Source organism: Myotis nattereri (genome assembly GCF_964212035.1).
Source record: "Myotis nattereri genome assembly, chromosome: 15".
NCBI classification, from domain to species: Eukaryota; Metazoa; Chordata; class Mammalia; order Chiroptera; family Vespertilionidae; genus Myotis; species Myotis nattereri.
Genome location: NC_138090.1, coordinates 47129537 through 47153609, shown reverse-complemented (window position 1 = coordinate 47153609; position 24073 = coordinate 47129537). Strand labels below are relative to the sequence as shown.

The 24073-nt window shown below is 53.3% G+C and overlaps 2 protein-coding genes across 3 annotated transcripts; both read left to right on the top strand.

Moving 5' to 3' along the window:
• Nucleotides 1-9239: 9239 nt before the first annotated feature.
• On the top strand, nt 9240-13111 carry PNMA8C (PNMA family member 8C; the record flags this gene model as incomplete). 2 transcript variants are annotated; one of them, XM_081108623.1, is made up of 2 exons in its annotated part: nt 9240-9864; nt 12587-13111. In XM_081108623.1, the coding sequence occupies one exon, from the start codon at nt 9240-9242 to the stop codon at nt 9861-9863; it is 624 nt and encodes a 207-aa protein (XP_080964749.1). In that variant the 3' UTR covers nt 9864; nt 12587-13111. The 2 variants fall into 2 exon arrangements, 1 of the variants encoding a protein (XP_080964749.1); XR_013996931.1 differs by lacking the exon at nt 9240-9864 and adding an exon at nt 10619-11322.
• A 6332-nt stretch (nt 13112-19443) lies between these two features.
• CCDC8 (coiled-coil domain containing 8) lies at nt 19444-21455 on the top strand. The gene has a single exon (XM_081108457.1). The coding sequence runs from the start codon at nt 19461-19463 to the stop codon at nt 21147-21149; it is 1689 nt and encodes a 562-aa protein (XP_080964583.1). The 5' UTR covers nt 19444-19460; the 3' UTR covers nt 21150-21455.
• The last annotated feature ends 2618 nt before the right edge of the window (nt 21456-24073 follow it).

Genomic DNA, 24073 nt, shown 5'->3' with positions numbered 1-24073 from the left:
CCAGACAAAGCCATGGTGGCAGGGGCCGAGGCAGAGGTGGTTAGGGGCGACCAGGCCAGCAGGGGAGGGCAGTTAGGGGCAACCCGGCTGGCAGGGAAGGGCATTAGGGGCATCAGGCATGCATGCAGAGTGGTTAGGGATGATCAGGCAGGCAGGCAGGTGAGTAGTTAGGAGTCAGCGGTCCCGGATTGCTAGAGGAATGTCCGACTGCTGGTTTAAGACCAATCCCGCCGGCAGTTGGACATCCCTTGAGGAGTCCCAGATTGAAGTGTGCAGGCTGGGCTGAGGGCCACATTCCCCCCCCCCCGTGCACAAATTTTGTGCACTGGGCATCTAGTATATATATAAAAGTCTAATATGCAAAGTGTCCCCTCGGGAGTTTGACCGACCAGTTCGATCACTTGCTATGACGTGCTATGACGTGCACTGACCACCAGGGGGCAGCGTGGAATGAAGGCAGGCCCTGGCCAGCAGCCGGCAGCTGCAAGGGACCCTACCTGTGCATAAATTTCATGCACTGGGCCTCTAGTGTATATATATATATAGAGAGAGAGAATAAGTTGTGCACATGTTGCTCCTCGACCCACAGACACGTTGGCATTCACTTCCTAAATAGAAGAGGGAGGTTCTCTCACAACACCAAGGTAGTTGCGGAAATCAGGGAATTCAGCCTGAGCGCCACCGGGTGGGTGTCTGATCCGCAGTCCATGCTCAATATGGTCCATAGTCCTAGTCGTGTCCTTCGGAGCTGCTGTCTTTTTTCGGGATTCAATGCAGAATCGTGAGTGTCACTCAGTCGGCACAACTTTCTCCCTCCTTCACTCTGCAGCTCTCCCCGTCTGTCCTTGGTATATATGATACAACCTTTCAGGAGGACCATTAGCCAGAGCAGTTCTGTGTGGAGGCTCTGGACCTGGCTGCCTGGGTTTGAGGTTTGGGTTGGCTCTTATTAGCGATGGGCCTTGAGTAAGTTAACTGTTCCTATGTGCCTCAGTTTCCTCATCTGAAAAATGGGGATAATACTAGAACCTTCCTGAAGGCTTATTGTGAGGATTAAATGAGATAATAGTTAAAGGGCCTGAGACCCTGAATGAAGTAAGGGCTGTGAAAATGGGGGGGGGGGGGTAGTGAATTCAGTTGCATATTCAGCCAAATGGTGTTTCTGGGCATGTACTATGAGCAGGATCTTGTTCTAGACCCCTGAGACACAGCCTCCAACAGGACAGACTGCCCAGTGTGGTCTCGGCCCCCCTTACCCACTCTCAGAGCCCCTGGCACTGCTTTTATTTGCATTGCTGTCTGCTGGACTATTGGATGTGCTCCCAGTGTTAGCATAGGACTTGGAGCAGAGCTTGGAACATAAATATAAACATACTAAAGGCGCAGTGCACAAAATTCGTGCACTAGGGGCGGGGGGGGGGGTGTCCCTCAGCCTGGCATGCACCCTCTTGCAGTCCGGGACCACTCAGGGGATGTCCACCAGCCGGCGGGTGGACATCCCTTTCACAATCCAGGATCCCTCGCTCCTTACCGCTCGGCTCACTGCTCCTTAGCGCTGCCACGAAGGTAGGAGAGGCTCCTGCCACAGCTGCTGCACTCGCCAACCATGAGCCCAACTTCTGGCTGAGCAGCGCTCCCCCTGTGGGAGTGCACTGACCACCAGGGGGCAGCTCCTGCATTGAGCGTCTGCCCCCTGGTGGTCAGTGCATATCATAGTGACCAATCGTTCTGGTCGTTCCTCTGTAACGGTCGCTTAGGCTTTTATTAAATAGATATTAAGACAGGTATAGTTGCTCAGGGTCCACAAATATATATATACTCAGAAATCCCTGTTCTCCGTCTCCAGCACTGCTATATGACTGGCAAACTCCTATAAAGGCTGGCCTTCAGTTACCTCATTAAACCTCCCCACCCTGCGGCCCCGGCTCACTCAAAGAAGTCCCACGTCCCCACCAGGGGCTACAAGGTGCTTCAAGACCTGGCAATAACCTCCCCTGCCCCACCCCCTCTTTCTCCAACTTTCTTCTTAACTCTCCCTTGTCCCCTCTGCCCAGTCACACCAACGCCTTTGCAGTTCCTCAAACACACCAGGCGGGCTGCAGCCTCAGGGCCTTTGCACTGGCTGTTCTTCTTCCTGGGAAGCTGTTTTGAATATGCACGTGGTCGCTCCCTCCTCTTCTTCAAGTCTTCACTCAAATGTCACCTCCATAGAGTTCTTTCTCCGCAGGCTCCAAAAAATTAGCACACCCTCTACCTCCAGGCACACTTTTTCTCTTTATCCTCCTTTCCTGCTTTATTATCCCTATAACCACTTACTATCACCATGTAATATATAGCTTTCTTTTTAAAATAATATATTTTTATTGATTTCAGATAGGAAGGGAGAGGGGGGGAGAGAGAGAAACATCAATGATGAGTGAGAATCATCGCTTGGCTGCCTCCTGCATGCCCCCCCCCCCACTGGGGATCAAGCCCGCAACCTAGGCATGCTCCCTGACCTGGCATCAAACCGTGACCTTCTGGTTCATAGGTCAATGTTCAACCACTGAGCGACCTGGGATGGACTATATATCTTTCTTATTCATTGGTCTTCTCAGTCCACCCAATGGAGTGTCAGCTCCCAGAGAGGTGGCAAATTCTGTCTGTCATATTCATGATGTAGCTCCCGTACTTAGAATCCAACTAACAAGCAATGTATTCATGGCACTTGATGCAGGTATTATGTTAATTTCTTTTCATGGTAAAGCTTTCTTCTCAGCAAAAAAGAAACAAACAATACCCCAAATTTTTAAAAATCCTCACTTGAGGATATGTTTTTATTATTATTATTATTATTTAAATATATTTTTATTAATTTCAGAGAGGAAGGGAGAGGGAGAGAGAGAGAGAAACATCAACGATCAGAGAGAATCACTGATTGGCTGCCTCCTGCACGCTCCCTACTGGGGATCGAGCCCACAATCCAGGCATGTGCCCTTGACCAGAATCGAACCTGGGACCCTTCAGTCCGCAGGCCGACGCTCTATCCACTGAGCCAAACCCGCTAGGGCTTATTATTTTGTAAAAATTTTTAATTGATTTTTAGGGAGAGAGGAAGGAAGAGGGAGAAAGAGACAGAAACATTGATGAGAGACAAGCATCCACATGGACCCCCTGCCGCCTGCACACCCGCTGCTGAGGATTGAGCCTGAAACCCGGGCCTGTGCCTTCATCTGGAATCAAACCTGAGACCTTCAGTGGACGGGACGCTGCTCCAACCAACCGAGCCAGACTGGCCAGGACCAATACTCCCAATTAAAAAAATGGGTGAAAGATATGAACAGAAAATCACAGAAAAATGAAATAAAAATTTAAAAATCTCACTAGCTGTGTGGCCTTAGGTAAGTGATTTAACCTCTCTGGTCCTCAGCTTTCCCGACTGTAAAACCCAAGAGATGCTCAATAAATGTTTGTTGAATGAAGGAGCAACAGAATCAATAAAATACTAGTAATATCTAACTCACGGACTGTGAATAAGAATTAAATGACAGTGCAGAGATAGGGCTTAAAATATTGTCTGGCATATAGCATGTCCTATGTAAGTGATAGCAATGCCTGCTTTAAAAAATAATACTGCCTGGCCGGTGGTGCTCAGTGGTTAGATAGTCGGCCTGCTCATGGAAGGGTTTCAGGTCTGATTCCCCATAAAGGGCAGGTACCTGGGTTGCAGTTCACTCCCCGCCCCCAGTCAGGCCACATGCCGGAGGCAACCAGTGGGTTTGTCTCTCACATCACTGTCTCTCTCTCTCTCCCCACTCCCTCCCTTCCATTCTCTGAAAAGCAATGGAAAAAATATCCTCAGGTGAGGATTAACAACAGCAACAAATGTTACTAACGTGGTTACTAGAGGCAGCCTTCAAGATCCCTTCCAGTGTTGCCTCCTGCAGGGAGCCTTCCCTGGCGAGGCTGATAGGGAAAATGAGACATTTCTTGGGGCTAGCCATCTGAATCTGTGCCAGTAACCTAATGCACATTCTTGTTAGCCTATAGTTTAGTCCAGGGGTGGGCAAACTTTTTGACTCGAGGGCCACAATGGGTTCTTAAACTGGACCGGAGGGCCGGAACAAAAGCATGGATGGAGTGTTTGTGTGAACTAATATAAATTCAAAGTAAACATCATTACATAAAAGGGTACGGTCTTTTTTTTTTTTTAGTTTTATTCATTTCAAACGAGCCGGATTCGGCCCGCGGGCCGTAGTTTGCCCACAGCTGGCTCTAGTCACTGCTCCTTCTTTAATTATCTGGTCCTGCAAGACCTGTTTACCTAAGTACTAGAGGCCACACACCATGAACAACACACAACCCCAGATGGAGTTATTAGTGCTGGTGCCAGGCCAGGCCTTGAGATGTGGTCTCACTGCCCCCATCCCAGCACATGGGGCTTTTTGCAAAGCCCGTGAAAGGTCTGGAAGTATGACCCATATTTGGTGGACAAAGAAACCAAAGTGTTATAAAGGGAAAGCTTCCTCCATATTGGTTTGCTCAGGGTTTGGAGAGAAACAAACTCCCCTGAGTCCTTGTACCGGTACCTGTGAAATGTCTGGAAATAAGTGGGGTTTCCCTGTGCCTCCAGTACTCCTGCGTATTTTTCGGTCGCCTGGTAAATTCTGAAACAAGGCCAGGTGGGATCAGTTGCTCAGGGCCCCCAAAGCCCCATTTTGCAGTCCTCTCTTTAAACCAGTGGTTCTCAACCTTCCTAATGCTGCGACTCTTTCATACAGTTCCTCATGTTTTGGTGACCCCCAACCATAACATTATTTTCGTTGCTACTTCATAACTGTAATGTTGCTGCTGTTATGAATCGTCATGTAAATATCTCATAGGCAGGATGTATTTTTATTGTTACAAATGGAACATAATTGAAGCATAGTGATTCATCACAAAAACAGTATATAATTATATATGTGTTCTCCGATGGTCTTAGGCGACCCCTGTGAAAGGGTCGTTCGATCCCCAAAGGGGTCGCGACCCACAGGTTGAGAACCGCTGCAAACGTTAGCAAAGCATGTCCCAATTAGCATATTCTACAGTCTACACCCCGGACCGAGGACCAGAACACATCTTCGTGGGAACCACGGGGCTTCCCTCCCTGACTGTAAGGAGGCCGAGGCTGGCCGAGCCCGTCACAGCCCCGGGTCCGAGCGCCTCCAAACGGAGCCTGCTTCGCTCACTCAGGTCCGCCCAGCACGGCCCGCCCGGGGCCCGGCACAAGGCGCGTCTCAGTCCATCCTGGGGGGTCACACAAAGGACCCGTCTGTCCCTGCTTCTCGGTTCGGAATGCGCACACGCCCCGGGGTGTGCCACGGAGCCCCGGGACTCACAAACCCACGGCAACTTTTTAAAACATTCGTCACCACGCTGAGCCACAGAATTTTTTCCTTGTGATGAAAACGTTTTGAGATTTCCTCTCTTAGCAGCCTTCAAGCACGCAGTGCAGCAGCGGGAGGTACGGTCGCGGTGCTGTGCACCCCCAGGGCTCACACCTGCAAGTCTGTGCCTTTAACCACCTTCCCCCATTTTGCGCCCCCCCCCCCAACTCCTCCTGCCCCTGGCAACCACCACTCTGTACTCGGTAACTATGGGGGGTTTTTTTTGTTGTTGTTTTTTTTAATTTATTTATTTTAATTAGTAAACATTTTAAATCATTTTCTCCTATTTTCCCACCATTGGTATGGACATGATAATAGGTTGGCAATTAGAGCTATGTATTTATTTATTTATTTATTTATTTATTTTTAAAATAATTTTTATTTCTTAAAGTATTACAAAGAGTATTACATATTTCTCCTCCCCCCCCCTTGACATTCCCCCAGCCCCTACTCCCCGCCCCCCCATGTCTTGTGTCCATTGGTTAATCTTATATGCATGAATATAAGTCCTTCAGTTGATCTCTTAATCCCACCCCCCAAACCCTCCCCAGGCTTCCCATGTAGTTTGACAGTCTGTTCAATGTTGCTCTGCCTCTGCATCTACCCCTGATTTTTTTACAGAGGAAGGGAAATGGATAGAGAGTTAGAAACATGGATGAGTGAGAAACATCGATCAGCTGCCTCCTGCACCCCCCCTACTGGGGACATTCCTAAAACCGGGGTATATGCCCTTGACCAGAATTGAACCTGGGACCCTTCAGTCCACAGGCTGGCGCTCTATCCACTGAGCCAAACTGGTTAGGGCAAGGGGATTTTTTTGTTTTTGTTGTTTTAAAATTACAGATACAAGTGAGATCATATGATATTTGTCTTCCTCTGTCTATCTTATTTCACTTAGTATAAAGCCCTCCAGATCCGTTCATGTTGTTTCAAATGGCAGGGTCTCTCTTTTTTTTTTTTAAAATATATTTTATTGATTTTTTACAGAGAGGAAGGGAGAGGGATAGAGAGCCAGAAACATCGATGAGAGAGAAACATCGATCAGCTGCCTCCTGCACACCCCCCACTGAGGATGTGCCGGCAACCAAGGTCCATGGCCTTGACCGGAATCGAACCCGGGACCCTTGAGTCCGCAGGCCGACGCTCTATCCACTGAGCCAAACCGGTTCTGGCCAGGGTCTCCTTTTTTATGGCTGAACAATATTCCATTGTATACACACACCACAGCTTCTTTATCCATTCATCCATGTCTTGGCTGTTGTAAATAATGCTGCAATGAACACTGGGGTACATATATCTTTTCGAATTAAGTGTTTTATTTCCTTCAGAGAAATACCCCAAAGTGGAATTGTTGAATCATATGTGAGTTTGATGTTTAACTTTTTGGGGAACCTCCATACTGCTTTCCACAGTGGCTGCACCAGTCTGCATTCCCGCCCGCCGTGCACGAGGGTTCCCTTTTCTTCATATTTTCACCAGCTCTTGTTTGTTGATTTATTGATGGTAGTCATTCCTACACCTGTGATGTGGCACCTCATTGTGGTTTTCATTTGCATCTCTCTGATGAGTAGTAACGTTGAGTATCTTTTCATATGTCTATTGGCCACCTATATGTCTCCTGTGGAGAAGTCTCTATTCAGGTCCTCTGCCCATTTTTTTTAATTGGATTGTTTTTCTTGATGTTGTTTTGTAAGTTCTTTTTTAAAAAAAATATATATTTTATTGATTTTTTACAGAGAGGAAGGGAGAGGGATAGAGCGTTAGAAACATTGATGAGAGAGAAACATCGATCAGCTGCCTCCTGCACACTCCCCACTGGGGATGTGCCCGCAACCAAAGTACATGCCCTTGACCGGAATCGAACCCAGGACCCTTGAGTCCGCAGGCCGACGCTCTATCCACTGAGCCAAACCGGTCAGGGCTTGTAAGTTCTTTATACATTTTGGATATTAAGCCCTTATCAGATGTATCATTGGCGAATATGTTCTTCCATTCAGTGGGTCGTCTTTTCATTTTGTTGATGGTTTCCTTTGCTGTGCAAAAACTGTTTAGTTTGATGTAGTCACATTTGTTTATTTTTTCTTTTGTTTCCCTTGCCCAAGGCAATATATCAAAAAAAAATATATTGCTGCTAAGAAATGTCTGAGATTTTTACTGCCTAACTATGTGTGTGTGTGTTTCTAGGATTTTTATGTTAACCACTTTCTTGACTAGGGAGATAGAAGGCACTGATTGGCTTAGGCCCGGGTTACCTGGGTGACCATTCTGAGCCAATCACTGCGGCAAAGGGGCGGGTTAATTAATTTAAACCATTCACCGCTGGAGCTAGGAGTTTGGAATCTGTCAGTCAACCCACAATTTATGGCTTTGATTACTGGGGTAGAGGGCAGAGGAGAGGACGTTGTGAAGGTGATCACATATGCACGACGTTTCTTTTTTATTTAAAAAATTTTTTTGAAACAAGAGAGTTGCAAGTAAGGTGCCAAGAACTTTTCCTCTGAATCCATTTTGAGAGTAAATTGCCAATCTGGTGCGTCCCCCTGAATACTGTCCCTGGCTGTCATCGTAGTGGGCGTGTCCCACAGAAAAGGGCATTCCAAGGCAAAGATCCTTTTTGTTCCTTTGGAGTCATAAGTTTTATACGAGACAACGTAAAAACACACATTCCTCCACCAAACTTTCCGTCGGTCCACTTACTTACATCTACATGGACACATGGATGCTTATTTTATTGGAAGCGTTATGATCTGTTACCCACAATGGGAAAAGAAAAACAGTTTATTGATTTTTAGGGAGAGAAACATCCACCTGAGAATGAAACACCCATCAGTTGCCTACTGCAGGACCCCAGGCCCACAGTCCAGGCACCTGCCCTGACTGGGAATCCAGCAGGCAACCCTTTGGTGCAAGGGAGGATGCCCAACCCACTGGACCACACCGGCCAGGGCTGTAAACAACCCCCAGTGTTAACGTTGATGCCCAGAGTGTCCCAGATTGTTCAGCAGGAGCCCTTCAAGCCAACCCTGTGTGTTTCCATCTGTTCTCACCATCCTTTGAGCATTTCCTGACTTTCTGACCCAAGAAGATGTTCCGGGGTCATTTGTATCTCCCCCCCCCCCCCCCCCGCCCCAATCAGCCATTTCCCCAAAGGGTCAAGGGGGAGGGGACTTCCGAAAGCTGGTGGCTGACCCCTCACCTCTGAATGACCCCCTCAGACTCCGATTTCAATGCGGCTGGGCCTGGCCAATGGCAGAGGCGATGCTCTAGTGGTCGCCATGGAGACCGCTGGGCCGCGGAGAGGAAGGAGGCGGTGACGTCATTGCGGGAGCAAGTGCAGCGGCCGCAGCTTCGTCTTAGCCCGGCCACGGGGCACCGAGGGCAGCCTCTGGGCCAGCGGCACCGAACCACCGAACCGGCCGCGCTGCCTGCCAGGCCTCCACCCCCAGCACCCGGGTGGCAGCAGCCCCAGCGAGATCCGCAGCCCCAAATCTGCTGAGACCTTCGGAGGCACCGCCAAGCGAGGGGCAGCGGCATCTTCCATCTTCAGAGCCTCCCTGGTGCGGCCTCGCCCGGGAGCCACGAGCCGGCTGGCAGGCACCCTCCTGGCTTCACTCTGCGCGAGCCCCTGGGACCCCCAAGGGCAGGACCCCGGACAGCCTCGGCAGGTGGACTGATCAGGGGCCTCTCTCTCTCTCTCTCTCTCTCTCTCTCTCTCTCTCTCAGAGCCTTGGGGAAGGAAGGGACTGTGGCATCCTGGATACCCCCGCGGAGTCCCGAGGCAGCGCGGGGGCGCGCCAGCGGGCTTATTGCTGCCTCCGAGAGCTGGGCAAGATGCTGTTCGGGGTGAAGGACATCGCGCTGCTGGAGCACGGCTGCCAGGCCCTGGAGGTGGACAGTGCCCGGTCCCTGATGATCCTGGGCATCCCCGAGGACTGCGGCCACGAGGAATTCGAGGAGATCATCCGGGCCCCGCTGAAACCGCTGGGCGAGTTCGAGGTGGCGGGGAAGGCCTTCGTGGAGGAGGAGCGCTCCAAGGCGGCCATCATCAGGCTGCTGGGGGACGTCACCCACGCCGCCATCCCTCGGGAGATCCAGGGCAAGGGCGGCGCCTGGAGGGTGGTCTACATGCCCCGCAAGGAGGACATCGAGTTCCTGACCAAGCTGAACCTCTTTCTGCACAGCGAGGGCCGGACGGTGGAGGACGTGGCCCGGGTCCTGCGGCAGGAGCTGTGCCCGACGCCGACGCCGACGCGCCCCAGGGAGCCGCCGGCCAGGAAGCTCTGTGCGCCCGGGTCCCCGGAGAAGCCGAAACCGGGGCCGGGGGCCTCCGCGGCGCTGGCCCGGGCGCCGCCTCTGGACTCCGCCGAGGACAGCAAGGCTGCGGACGGCAGGAAGGGCAAGCGGAAGCCGAAGAAAAACCGCCGGCGGCACCATGCCTCGGACAAGAAGCTGTGAGGTGGGGTGGGGTGGGCGAGGGGCAGCGAGGGAGTGTGGGCGTCAGCTGAGTGGGTGTGGGTGGCCACTGAGGGAAGGTGGGTACCACCTGAGTGAGTTGGGGGATGCGAGTGAGTGTGGGTCCTGTGGGTGAGGTGGGTCAGTCTGGCGAGGGGGTAACTGAGTAAGAATGGTATCATCCGAGTGGGCCTGGTCACATCTGACTGTGCCTGAGGGTGGGCGTTTGCATCTGAGTTAACGTGTGGGTTACAGCTGCGGGAGGGTGGGGCATGCATTCATTCCACCATTCATTCATTCATTCATTCATTCATTCATTCATTCATTCATTCATAGTCAATGCAGACATTGACAATGCCCCAGGCACTGTCCTAGGAGCTGGGAATACGGAAGGAACAAATCCTGCCTTCACTGGTAACATTTGAGTTCCTTGGATACATCTGAACGGGGGAGGGTACCATCTGAGCAGACACGGGTAATATCCGGTTGCGTGTGGCTCATTCATTCAGCAAATATTCCCCGAGCACCCACGGTGTCCCAGGCACTGTTCCAGGCACCGGGGGTACATCAGGGAACAAACAGCCCCCAGCCTTGCCCCCACGGCACTCGTGTTAAGTGTTGGAGTGGGTGTGAGTAGCATCGAAGTTACCTGGCTGCGTGCGTGAGCGTGGGTACCACGTGAGTGTGTGGGCAGCGTCCGCGCACGTGTAACATGTGAGTCCGGGCGGGTAATATTTGAGCGGTTGGGGAGTAGCACCTGATGACGTGTGTGTGTGTGTGGGGGGGGGTATTATGTGAGTGGGGGAGGCAACTTCTGAGTGAGGAAGCGCCCAAAATCCTGCAAACGCGGCTGACTCCCGGGAGACGCCGCGGGACCAGCCGCGCAGGCGCAGTCGGCGGCGCTGAGCGGCGCGTCGGGCCGTTGCCACGGAGACCGCGTCCCTTCCCCCACCCACTCCGTGCCTGCAGGTGTTTGCGGGAACCGGAAGGAGAGAAACCCGGTGCGGGACTCCGAGGTTTTACGGGAGGTCTTTCCATAGAGCTGAGGAGCATGGCAGGTGGTGGGGACTCGGGGCCGGGGAGGAAGGCCGCTGCTGCCCCCTCGCCACCCCCGCGGCCGCTGCCGCCGTGAGGACAGCCCCTCTTGCTGCGTGTGTGCTGCGGGAAGGAAGCACGGACGCCCCTACCTCCGGGCCGCCTGGAAATCCTGCCACCGCGAAGTCTAGAGTCGTTTTTTGTCTCCTAGAAGGATGTGCTTTGGCTGGACCTCTGGCACAGACTGTCCGGAGTGCGCGCCCTGTCTGCACACGACCAGCAGGGACCGAGCCTGACGAAGTGAGCTGCCTGCTCGCCAGGCCCGAGGGGCTCGCTGCTCTGAAAAGCGGTCACTGTTCCCTACACGCTGCGTGTCCCTGGCCGGGATGGTCAGCCAGGGACCCTTCTGCTCTGATTGGCGCCAGAGGTCAGTGTAGGGTTCTCCCCAAATTAAATCCTAGAGGCTCTGACGTGGGGCGAGGGGCACGTAAGGGAATGGCCCAAAAGGCGGTAAATAATTAAGAGGTCACCTTCAAGAGTTACCCATTAACGACAGTCAGGTTGAGTTGCTAAGTCCCCTGTGATGATAAAGAACAGAGGGAAGGAAGGCAGGAAGGAAGGAAGGAAGGAAGGAAGGAAGGAAGGAAGGAAGGAAGGAAGGAAGGGAGGGAGGAAAGAAGGAAGGAAGGAAGGAAGGAAGGAAGGCCATCAGGTTAAATCTAAATGTCTGTGGGTAGACAGGCTCTTGCTCAGGGGTGCCTGACTTGTGAATTTGCAGACTTTCATTAGTTCTGAGATCAGCAAAAGTCTGAATTGATTTTCTTTCCAAAAATGTAATTTCTGCGCGCATGCTCAATTCTTACCCATCAAATTGCTCAACAATAAAGATTTTTTAAAAATATATATATTTTATTGATTTTTTACAGAGAGGAAGGGAGAGAGATAGAGAGTTAGAAACATCGATGAGAGAGAAACATCGATCAGCTGCCTCCTGCATATCTCCTACTGGGGATGTGCCCGCAACCCAGGTACATGCCCTTGACCGGAATCGAACCTGGGACCTTTCAGTCCGCAGGCCGACGCTCTATCCACTGAGCCAAACCGGTTTCGGCAACAATAAAGATTTTTAAAAATAAGTGAAATTAAATACACATTGTGCCACTGGAGACCCCCAGTGCATTCCTGCGGTGGGCAATCAGCCTGTGGATTCCAGCGTCCAACCCCTTTCTTATTTCAGAGGCTGCCCCACTTTGCCCCCCTAGCAGAGCCAATAGGTGGAGGTCTTGTTCTCCGCCCCGCCCCCCCCACCTTGGCAGCCGGGGTGCAGGTAAGGGACCCACCTTCAGACGGTCAGAAACTCCTGGTAGGTCCTTGCATTCCCAGCAGGTGTTAGGACACCGAGGAATTTTCAGAGTTCACTTGCCTTGACAGAACCTAAAACCCAGAAGACGGATTCCCGTCCACTCCCCAAACTGTCTCTCTACCGCAAGCCTCACTATCCCTCAATATCCTTCTCTTTGGCGCAGTGGCTGGGATAGCGCTTTCCCTGCATCCCCTCACCGATATTTGAACTTCTTGCGAGTGCATCCCTGGTGTAGAGGACGATAGCTCCCTGTTGGTCCTGTTATCCTTTGTAAGTTTCCGGCCTGGTCACGCCCACTCACAGAATATTGTATTTCTTTTCTCCTCAGAATCTGAGCTTGAATAACATCCACACAAACCTCAGGCATATTTGCTCACTGCATGCTGTTCTCCCATCAAAGCACAATCATTGTCCAGGAGCAAGGGACAGGGTGACGTTTCTTAGCGTCCTATTGCAGCGCTAAGACCGCGTTTGTGCGTGTCGTGGATTTCACGTGCTTCCCATACACAAAGGGAATGGGTTTCGTGTTGCCTGCGACACCCAAGGCTCCTACCACTTACTTCTCTTTGGAGCTTCTCTGGACTAGGTGAAGAGTTTCCTGAGGTTGCCAGGCAAGCTGTTGTGCAAAACTGGTGTGGACAGTTTACACCCTGCCTGTCTGTGTGAATGGAGACGACCGCCGGCAGAGCGGATCCCAAACAAAAATTCCCACGCTGGCTGGCGGAGGGAGGCTGCGGCTGGCCTTCAAAAGCCCCGGATTTCAAAAGTGGGTTCGGTTAAAACTTTTCATTGTTCCTTGTGGTTGATGCTGTGTTGGTCAAACATCCAATAAATATAAAATCCATGTGGGCCAAAGCAATCCGTCTGCTCTTTGATATTGGATTTATTTATTTATTTATTTTTTAAATATATTTAAATGATTTTTTACAGAGAGGAAGGGAGAGAGATAGAGAGTTAGAAACATCGATGAGAGAGAAACACCGATCAGCTGCCTCCTGCACATCTCCCACTGGGGATATGCCCGCAACCAAGGTACCTGCCCTTGACCGGAATCGAACCCGGGACCTTTCAGTCCACAGGCCGACGCTCTATCCACTGAGCCAACCCGGTTTCGGCTGATACTGGATTTAATCTGGAAAAACAATCTGGCTGCTAAGAAGCATTCTGAAAACCGTGGGTGTCGTTATTTGCAAAAGGGGTGTTATCAGATCTTACGGCCAAGAGAACAAGAAAACACACTCTGCCCAGGGCTTCCCGCAGCTGGTAGGAAAGGTGAAACATTTTATCTGGAATAAAAACAGGAGCAGCTGCCCCGTGCTCCAGACAGGGAGCCGTGTCCTTCACACCCATTCATTCATTACGTCTTCCCACCCTCCAGAAAAATGATACAGTGCCTGCACCCTGTACTGTGTGACTCGCTCCCCAGGGAGGATGGGGCAGCTCCCACAATCCAACTCAAGAGTGTTCTGAGGGGAGTGTAGGCTATTGGCCTTCAGTGAAATAAATGAGGACTGGACACAGCTTCACGTCAGTCTACGTCTTGCCTCCAAATGTTTGTCTGTTTGTTTATTTTTTTTGGGGGGGTTTTGATGCAAAGCTTTCCACTTAGGGAGTTTCTAAAAATATATATATTTTATTGATTTTTTACAGAGAGGAGGAGAGAGGGATAGAGAGTTAGAAACATCGATGAGAGAGAAACATCCATCAGCTGCCTCCTGCACACTCCCCACTGGGGATGTGCCCGCAACCAAGGTACATGCCCTTGACCGGAATTGAAACCGGGACCCTTGAGTCCGCAGGCCGACGCTCTATCCACTAAGCCAAACTGGTCAGGGTAAGCTTAGGGGGTTTCAGAAAAGGAGGTAAGTGATGAGGAACCTGTTCTAGGATCATGATCATCTCATTCTACAGATGAGGAAAGTGACACTCAGAGAGGTTAAGTGACTTGCCTAAGGCCGCACAGGAAAGCTCACCAGGGATTGAAACCCGGGTCTTTCTGATCACAGTCTGTGCTCCTGGAACAGGGCTGGTCTCTCTAGGGCTGGGGAGCAGTCACAGCGTGGTTGTCTGTAAGTGGCTGGGAAGAAATTCTTCAGGATTCCCTGAGAAACAAACAAGAGGCGGGCAGCATGCGGAAGTCTGCTCAAAGCCTACACGCAGGCTCTAGCTCTGACGGAGGCTTGGAGCAGGAGATGGGAAGTAATACTCATGCTCATTGAATATTCAATATGTACCAGGCACTCTTCTAAGCATTTCCCATAAAGTTAATTGAATCCTCACAGCATCACTCAACACTACCAGGCAGATACAAAATAATCCTGGTCTTGCCCTGGTGAGTGTGGCTCAGCTGGCTGGTTGTCGTCCAGGCACTGAAAGGTCACCAGTTCGATTCCCAGTCGGGGCACATGCCCGGGTTGCAGGCTGGATCCCTAGGAGGGGGTATGCAGAGGGCAGCTGATCACCTTTTCTCTCTCACATCGATGTTTCCCTCTCTCTCTCTCCAAATAAATAAAAACATATCTTTAAAAAAATAACACCAGTTTCCAGATTTGGAGGCTGAGACAGAGTCACACAATGTGCGAACAGAGCCAGGGTTTGAACCAGACTTGAGCCTGCATGCATAACCACTAGGCAACACTGCCCTTCTAACAACCATGGCTTGCATTAATTAATTAATTTAATTTATTGGTGTGACATCCTAATAAAAGACAAAAAGGGTAATTGACCATACCTTCACTACGCTTCCCATTGGCTAATCTGGGTGATATGCAAATTAACCACCAATAAAGATGGCGGCAAATTTGCATACTGCAGGCAGGGCAGGACAGCACCAGATGCCAAAGGGGCCCCCGTGTGCCACCTAAGCCCCGCTGCCAGCTGGGACCCCATGGCGATCCCAGAGCAGGCAAGTGCAGAGGGCGGGCGGCCCCCAGGTGGGGGGCCTCTAGTAAATAAATAATACCAGGAAGTGGCAAGTGCTGTGGTGAAAATAACTTAGGATAATGGGAAAACTCCCTATGGGGTGAATCCTAAAATTCCACATATATTAAACATTTTTTTTTTTCTGGAAAAGTACAGCTATTTAACTGTGGGGGTGAGAGGCTGGAGGCTTGGGGTGGAGGGCTTGTTTTTCATTTTACACTTTTCTGAAACTTCAGCATTTTCTTAGTGCAGCGCGTCTGTGTGTGTGTGTGTGTGTGTGTGTGTGTGTGTATGTACCACTTTTAATATTACTTTTTATTTTTTTAATGGCAACCCAGTGAAGCTGAATAGAGAGATTTGGGCCATCTTTGTTTTCTTCCCTCATTCTTTACTGATTTTTTTTTTCTTTTCAAGAAATATAAAGCGGAAGCTATAATTATCCATTTGTCATGGGCGCTGGCGGAGGAGCTCCCTGCCAGAGACCCGGGCCATTTCAAACACCCGCAGCGGAACTGCTCTGGGTTGGCAATTTTTGTAAGGATGTTGGACATGGGAGGTTTTCATGTCGAGGGTCATCTTCCCCTCCTTCCACCAAAACACAACGGATAAATAAATAAAACGATCTAAAGGTCTCATCTGACGGGCCATTGTCTTGCCTTCTCACAGTTGGATTCTTAAGCGATTATTCCTCGAACAGGGTGTCCGAGGGGTTTTGGCTTCGGGCCTCCACGAGGCAGCTTCTCAGGGGAGATGATGAGGGCATCAGACCCAAGGAAGGGATGAGAATCCGGGAGGAAGCCTGCGCGCCCATCTCACCCACAGAGAGGACCGGCGCTTCGGAACGCGTGTCTTCGTTGCCGTGGAGACCACTGGGAGGCGGGGCGAGAAACTGAGCTGGAGGAGCATAGTGGCTGGAGGCCCCGTGAGGAGGAGGAGGAGGAGGAGGAGGAGGAGGAGGAGGAGGAGGAGGAGGAGGGGGGGGGGGAGGATAAAATCTAGGGAAGCCTATGGCCGGGCTGTGCAATATGAAAAACAATCAGCATGAGCCAACAATTGTGCTATGGCCTCGGGGAGCCTCTAACCTCCCCGCAACCTCCAAGCATCTTTCTTCCTTCTTTCCCCCTCTCCCTTTCCTTCCTTTAATCTCTCCCTTCCCTCTTTCTCTAAACATCTGCCTGGTTCCTCCAGGAGTTAAATAAAATCACACGTGTTTGTTTTTATATTGTGCATAAAAGTTATTATTTTTAACATGTTTTTATTGATTTTGGAGAGAGAGGAAGGGAGGGAGGAGAGAGGGAAACATCAATGTGAGAGAGTAACATTGTCCCTCATATGCACCCCGATCGGAGATCGAACCCACAACCTGGACATGCGCCCTGACCAGAATCAAACGGGTGACCTTATGGTGCATCGGCCGATGTTTAACCAACTGAGCCACACCAGCCAAGGCTAAGTCATTATTTCACGGGGTTGTGTTTTTTTCTGTTGGAATTTCATTATCACTGGTTTCCTTTGTAAGCCAATCGATGTGATTCTAGTCATTGAAACACTTTATCCAGGAAAGGGTTCATGGCTTGGAAAAGGGTTAAGGATTCCTGGGCTACAGGGCTCTGGAGAGGGCGGAGGGGGGAGGGGTGGTGGCATAGAGGAGATTGCCAAAGAAGGTGGAGGCAGAGCATTCTGGGTGGAGGCAACGGCAAGTGCAAAGGCCCTGGGGTTGGGGGCGAGAACAGTGTGTTGGAGGAACAGTAAAGAAGAGGCAGGGGTGACTGGAGTGAGGAGAGGAAGAGAGGGAAGTGAGGGGGACCTGGTAGGGCTTTGTGGGCGATGGTGAGGGGTTTGATTGTACTCTGTCTGAGATGAAGACTTTGAAAAGAGTAGAGACAGCTGACAAGTTTTTAAAAGGCCCCTCCAGCTGCTGGGTCTGGGATAGACTGCAGGCAGCGAAGGTGTGAGAGGCGTTTTCTTGGATCCAGGCAACCAATCAAGGTCAGCCGCGCCTCCTGAGCCTGCCTGGATGGTCACTGCAGGGCCTACCTTCACTCAGAGCTGCACAACTTCAGACCAGCCTCAGTTTCCCCGTTTGTAAGAAGATGATAGCTCTGAGGATTCCTAGCAACAGGCCTAGTCAGCACATCGGCGCAGGGTATCTGGTTTTAAGAAAACCCTCCATGCAAGTTAACTATTATTATTACTAATGCCATCGCTATTGTGCATATCCCTGCTGAGCTGGCTGCCTCAGGGTTACCTGGGAAACTACAAATCCTACCCCCACATCCCAGCTGTCCTAACCCACTATGTCTGTGGCTGAGTATGAGGACCTTTGGTTTAATTTTTTTTTCATCCTCACCCGAGGATATTTTTCCATTAATTTTTAGAGAGAGGGAAAGGCAGAGAGAAACATCGATGTGAGAGAAACACATCGATTGGTTGCCTCCTGCACGAGCCGTAACCAGGGCCCCAAGCCAGGGAGGAGGAGCCTGCAACTGAGGTATGTGCCCTTGACCTGAATCGAACCCGGGACCCTTCAGTCGGCAGGCCAACACTCTATCCACTGAGCCAAACCAGCTAGGGCTAATTTAATTTTTTAATTAACATTGCTGATTGCTAAAAATCCAAGCGATCCAAAAGGATATAGAAAAGTACATGTCCCCAGGCCCCCTCCCCAGAAACAGCCATTGCTGGCAGTGCTTGTCTGTGTGCAGAACATGTGTGTAGACCTTGGCCCTTACACACACACACGCACACACACACACACACACACACACACACACACACGCCAGGCTGTTTCAGATTCAAACCCAGGTTCTATCACTTTCTGATCCTGAACAAGTGATTTTATTTCTTTGGCTAAAAAGTGGGACTGATGATGTATTCTCTGTCTCATCATGTTATGGTGAGGATTATATGAGCTGGTTTCGTAGAAAGCGCTTACAAGGATGCCTCCTCTTCAGGAAATGCTGCATAAACTTGACTGCCCTTATTCATAGCAGCTCAGCATCTTACTGTCGGAATAGATCATGAAATTGAGTCTCTTCTGATGAACAATTGGGTTCATGCTTTCATTTCACTCAAGAATATTTATTGAGCACCTACTGTGCTCCAAGCTAGGAGCTGGTGCAATAACACCCTGGTGCCACTTCCTCCACCCCCGTATCTGGGTAGGTAGGAGGGAATCGCTGGTCCCAGAAGGCCTGTCCTTTGAAAATGGTGCGATTCAGGGGCAATGACACTGAACGGACGGCCTCACTAGCCCACCCACCTCCGGCTCGGCTGGAACCCGCACGTGCAGGATGGCTGGTTTGGAAACTGCCTTTCCCGGGGAAGGTGCTGACGTGGGCCGCCGCGCGCTCCGCTTGGAAAGCGGTGGCCCCAGCGAGGCCCGGGGCGCGGCCACACCCCCGGGCGGGAGGGGAGTGAGGGCGCCCCGAAGGGAGTGGACAGCCCCCTTGTCAGTCTTCCCCTGTCCGGGGGTGTAAGATGAGACGGGGGAAGGTGGGCCTCACCCTGGGGAGGGCGAGGAGGAACTTCCTGCCCGCGCGCTCGCTCCGGGGCACAGCGCGCGCCAACCCAGAGGCGGGAGGCGAGTCAAGGTCAGCCTGGACCAGGTGGCCGCCTGCCGAGGGGCGGGAGACCCTCCCGGGGGGCTGGGCGGCCTCCCCCGAGCGCTCGGCCATATTGAATAGCCGCGGCGGAGCCGTCTTTGTCTGCGAAGTCCTCGCCCAAGTTCCAGGCGCGCCCCCGTGCCCGGGCCGGGAGGAGCCACGGCCGCCCGCGCGCTCCGACTTGCAGCCGGGACACCACGTTTTCCGCTCGCGGTGGGCGGTGAGCCTCAGGACGGGCCTCGACCCGGCTCCCGTGAGCGTCCTGAACACGGATTCCCCCCGCGGGCTGCGGGGAGCCGGCCTGGGTCCAGCAGGACTAGTTGCCGGCGGAGGAATTGGGAGGCATTCCCCACCCTGGAGAGGGGAGACTCTCCGCGCAGCATTGCCGGGACCCCATCCCCGCCCCCACCCCAAGTCTAGGGGCCTCGTGCAGTTTAGGCTCGTTGCCCCCACCCAGATTTCACGCTGGAGATCCTGAAGACCCTCGAGAAAAGCCACGTGGGGGGCTGGTTCCCCTGGGGCTTCCTCCCGTCCCCCGACGGCCTGATTCTCTGGAGCGTGCCCGACGTCTGCAAAGATGTGGACCTGGACGTGCTCGTGGACGCCCTGAAGCCCGTGGGGACCTTTAAGAAGATCGGCAAGGTGTTCCGCCGGGAGGAGGACTCCACGGTGGGGATGCTGCAGATCGGCGAGGACGTGGACCACCTGCTCATCCCGCGCGAGGTCCGGCTGGCGGGGGGCGTCTGGAGGGTCATCTCCAAGCCCGCCACCAAGGAGGCGGAATTCCGGGAGCGGCTGACCCGGTTTCTGGAGGAAGAGGGCCGCACCCTGGAGGACGTGGCCCGCATCATTGAGAAGAGCACCCCGCACCCTCCCCAGCCCCCCCAAAAGCCCAAGGGGCCCCGAGTGAGGAGGAGAGTCCCGCAGATGGCGACCCCGCCGCCCCGGCTGGTCGTGGGCACCTATGACAGCAGCAACGCCAGCGACAGCGAGTTCAGCGACTTCGAGGCCTCGCGAAAGCGGGGCGACCAAGGCCGCAGGGGCCCCGCGTGCGCCAGGAAGGCGCGCAAGATGCCGGTCAGTTACCTGGGCAGCAAGTTCCTGGGGAGCGACCTGGAGAGCGAGGATGACGAGGAGCTGGTGGAGGCCTTCCTCCGGCGCGGGGAGAAGCAGCCGGGCGCCCAGCCCGCCCGCCGCCGCGGGAACCTGCCGGTGCCCATGTTTGAGGACGGCCCGGGGCTGCAGCCGCCCAAGGGGGACAGGTGGCGGGAGTACGTCAGCCAGGTGTCCTGGGGGAAGCTGAAGCGCAGGGTGAAGGGCTGGGCGCCCAGGTCCGGCCCCGGAGTGGGTGAGGCCCAGCAGGCCTCTGTCTGGGTGGAGAGGGATGAGGTGCCATGTAGCGCCCCTCAGGGGGATCACGTGGTGAGCGCAGGAGGTGGGCTGGTGCCCGAGGCTCCCCCAAGGCGATGGAGGCCCAAGATTAAGTGGGCCTCGTTTAGGCTGCTCAGGAGGGAGGAAGCAGCATCCACAGCTCAGGGGGCAGAGGCTGCAGCTGATCAGAGGGTGGAGGCTGTGGGTAATCAGAGGGTGGAGGCTGCAGCTGATCAGAGGGTGGAAGCTGCAGCTGATCAGAGGGTGGAGGCTGTGAGTAATCAAAGAGTGGAGGCTGCAGCCGCTCAGAGGGCGGAGGCTGCAGCTGATCAGAGGGTGGAGGCTGCAGCTGATCAGAGGGTGGAGGCTGCAGCTGATCAGGGGGCGGAGGCTGTGGGTAATCAGAGGGTGGAGGCTGCAGCTGATCAGAGGGTGGAGGCTGTGGGTAATCAGAGGGCCGGAGCCCCAGTTGTCCAGGGAGCAGAGGCTGCAGCTGATCAGAGGGCAGAGGCTGCAGCTGATCAGGGGGCAGAGGCTGTGGGTGATCAGAGGGCAGAGGCTGCAGCTGATCAGGGGGCAGAGGCTGTGGGTGATCAGAGGGCAGAGGCTGCAGCTGATCAGGGGGCAGAGGCTGTGGGTGATCAGAGGGCCGGGGCCCCAGTTGTCCAGGGAGCAGAGGCTGCATCTGATGGGGCCGAGGCCAGAGCTGGTCAGAGAGCAGAGGCTTCCGCTGAAGCTGCCGCCTTAGCTGCCCCGGGAGCCACAGGAGCGACCCCAGGAGCTAGGGCCCGGAAACAGGTCAAGACAGTGAGGTTCCAGACCCCTGGGCGCTTTTCGTGGTTCCGCAAGCGCCGGAGAGCCTTCTGGCACATTCCCAGGTTGCCAACCCTGCCCAAGAGAGTCCCCAGGGCAGGCGAGGCCGGGGGCCTCAGGGTGCTGAGGGCCGAGGCCAGAGCAGAAGCGGAGCCGGAAGAGCAAGAGGACCTGCTGTGAGGCGGGCACGGAAGCCAGAGAGCCCCTGCCACCGGCCACCTTACCGGCCACTCAGGGCGCCCCCTCCCCCGCACTTGGACAGAGATGCTGTTTCTGCCTCCACACGGGAAAAAGGAGGTGGAGCTGGAGGTGGAGCGAGGGCCGGAAGCACCTACCACCCCTTTTCTTTTCTTGTTAAAATTTTAACTTTCATGCATTGATTTTTTTTTAAAAAAAATACAGACTCTCTAGTAACCCAGGGAACGTAAGGAAAGAAACCGGTGCAATGGGGTTGCATTAACTTCCTCACATGCAACCCTGGGTGCTCAGCGTGAAGCCGGGAGCCAGGCGGAGAGAAATTCCCTCCTCTTCACTTTCCGTGCTCCCTCCCGCTGCACACCTCACGGTGCCGGCCTCCTGGAACCTACAACATGTAAATAAAAATGTTTACAAACTTGTTGCCTGGCTTTGGACTTGGCAGCTAAAGACTGCCCCCCCACCCCCCCGGGTGATTTTGTCACGCCCTTGTCCATCCTCCGGGATGGCGACCTGCGTTTATGTCACTTTGCTTGCCATCCCCGCACCTCTGGGTGCTGCCGGCTCCACGGTCCAGGGCCTGCAGCGTATATACGCTTCATGCACTTTACACGCTTCATGCACTTTACACGCTTCATGCACTTTACACGCTTCATGCACGTTACGAGGGACGGGAGACTCACCGGGAAGTGTGTCCAAATGCTGTGCTTGCTAGGGCTGCCTATGAGGCCAAGGAACTGTATGTGTGTTTTTTCTTTTTTAAAGTATTTTTTATTGATTTTTTTACAGAGAGGAAGGGAGAGAGAGGGATAGAGAGTTAGAAACATCAATGAGAGAGAAACATCGATCAGCTGCCTCCTGCACACCCCCTACTGGGGATGTGCCCGCAACCAAGGTACATGCCCTTGACCAAGAATCAAACCCATGACCCTTTGGTGGGCGGGCCAGGGCTCCAACCACTGAGTGCACCAGCCAGGGCACAGGAATCTGTTTTGATCAAGCCCCGTGAACACCTGGGAAGCTGGCAATTGGAACAGGCTGGTGCAAGGCGGGGTGTGTGGTCGTGTGGGGTGCCCTGTAGTTACAGTTGGGAGAGATGGGGCTGCTAAGGTCCGTGGGAGCAAGGGGACACCTCTCTGTGTTGTTTGTGTCCTCCCACCCCGACCCCCACTCCCCCCACTTCACTGAAGCAGGAGAACAGGAAATCACGGAGGGGGGCTCTGAAGGGCTGCTCTGGCCTCCTGCCTGTGGCTGCAGCCTGGCAGGAGTTGCTCAGTTTTTCCCCTCGGAACTGAAGAACCAAACAGCCTCTCCCAGCCGCCCCGGAAGTGGTCGTGTGGGTGCCGCTGGCTGTGAAGCTAAGAGCCCCTCTGCCTGGTGGTTCAGAGCTCACAGCCTGGCAAGCAGGAGCCCCCATGGGCTTTGAACGCCAGTGGAGGGCTGGGCTTTGGAGGTGGCAGGGGGAGAGCTGGTGAGCACTCCAGGTGCCAGGTTGGGGGTGGCACTGGGGCTGTCTGTCCGTGGCTACTGCCCATCTGGGGAATGTGGGCCTCCTTACCACGGGCCCTGGGCTGATTGGGTTGGTGGAAGGGGAGCGGAGCTGGGAGCAGGGATGGGGACTCAGGCTGTAGGCAAACCTACCCGTCCCCCCTCCGCCTGCTAATTCTGTTTGTCCCTCCTGTCCCCAGCGTCCCAGCATGAGCTTCCAGCGAGGCCATGGCGGTGGGAGGACCCTTGAGCAACCTGAGACGGTACCAGGGCTTTCTTTTTTTTTTTTTTTTTAAAAAAAAATATTTTTATTGATTTCTTACAGAGAGGAAGGGAGAGGGATAGAGAGCTAGAAACATCGATCAGCTGCCTCCCGCACACCTCCCACTGGGGATATGCCCGCAACCAAGGTACATGCCCTTGACCGGAATCGAACCCGGGACCCTCTGGTCCGCAGGCCGATGCTCTATCCACTGAGCCAAACCAGTCAGGGTAGGGCTTTCAATATTATTTTCAATCCAAGGGGGTTTCTGGGAGGAAGCCCCCCCGAAAACTGGAGTTTTGTTGCCAAACCAGCCTTTATGTGGACTGGCCAGCCTCCCTGAACTGTAACCAAAGAGAAATCAATGGAAATCAGACACAGAGATGCCCCCCACACAGGGGCTTTCTGGGTCCCCCTTCCCAGGCCCCAAGGTGGGGTGACAGGAAACGAGGAAACCGTGCGAGGTCGGGGGACAGAGTGAGGAGGGATTTGGAGCGAGGCTGCCCATCTCACCTCCAGCTGCACTGCCCCTCACAGCTGTGTGGCCCTGGGCAGGTCATTAACGTCTCTGAGCCTCCACTTACTCACCTGAGTGAGTGATCATCAGAGCTCCCCACGTGGGGCTGCTGAGAGGAACGAAGACCTGAAGTGTCAGAGCTCACATCAGCCTCAGCCGGTGTCGTGGCGTGTTATTCCTGTTACATGTGATGGCATGTTATCCCTGTTACATGTGATAGCGTGTTATTCCTGTTACAGGTGATGACGTGTTGTTCCTGTTACATGTCATGGCGTGTTATTCCTGTTACATGTCATGGCGTGTTATTCCTGTTACATGTGATAGCATGTTATTCCTGTTCAGGTGATGACGTGTTATTCCTGTTACATGTCATGATGTGTTATTCCTGTTACATGTCATGGTGTGTTATTCCTGTTACATGTCAGAGGCGGCCAGTTCTTTACATCTCAGCCCTGACGGGGACTCCCAAGGTAGCGGTTCCCATCCTGGCTGCCATGTGGAATGACCTGGGGGCTTTCACACACTCGGGCCCAGCCTGCTCTCTCAGAGGTTCCCAGGGAGCTGGTTCGGGTATGGCTGGGGCACCCAGAGCCCTGAGGCTTCCAGGTGATTCCCAGGTGTGAGGGATGGGGGGTGGGGGGG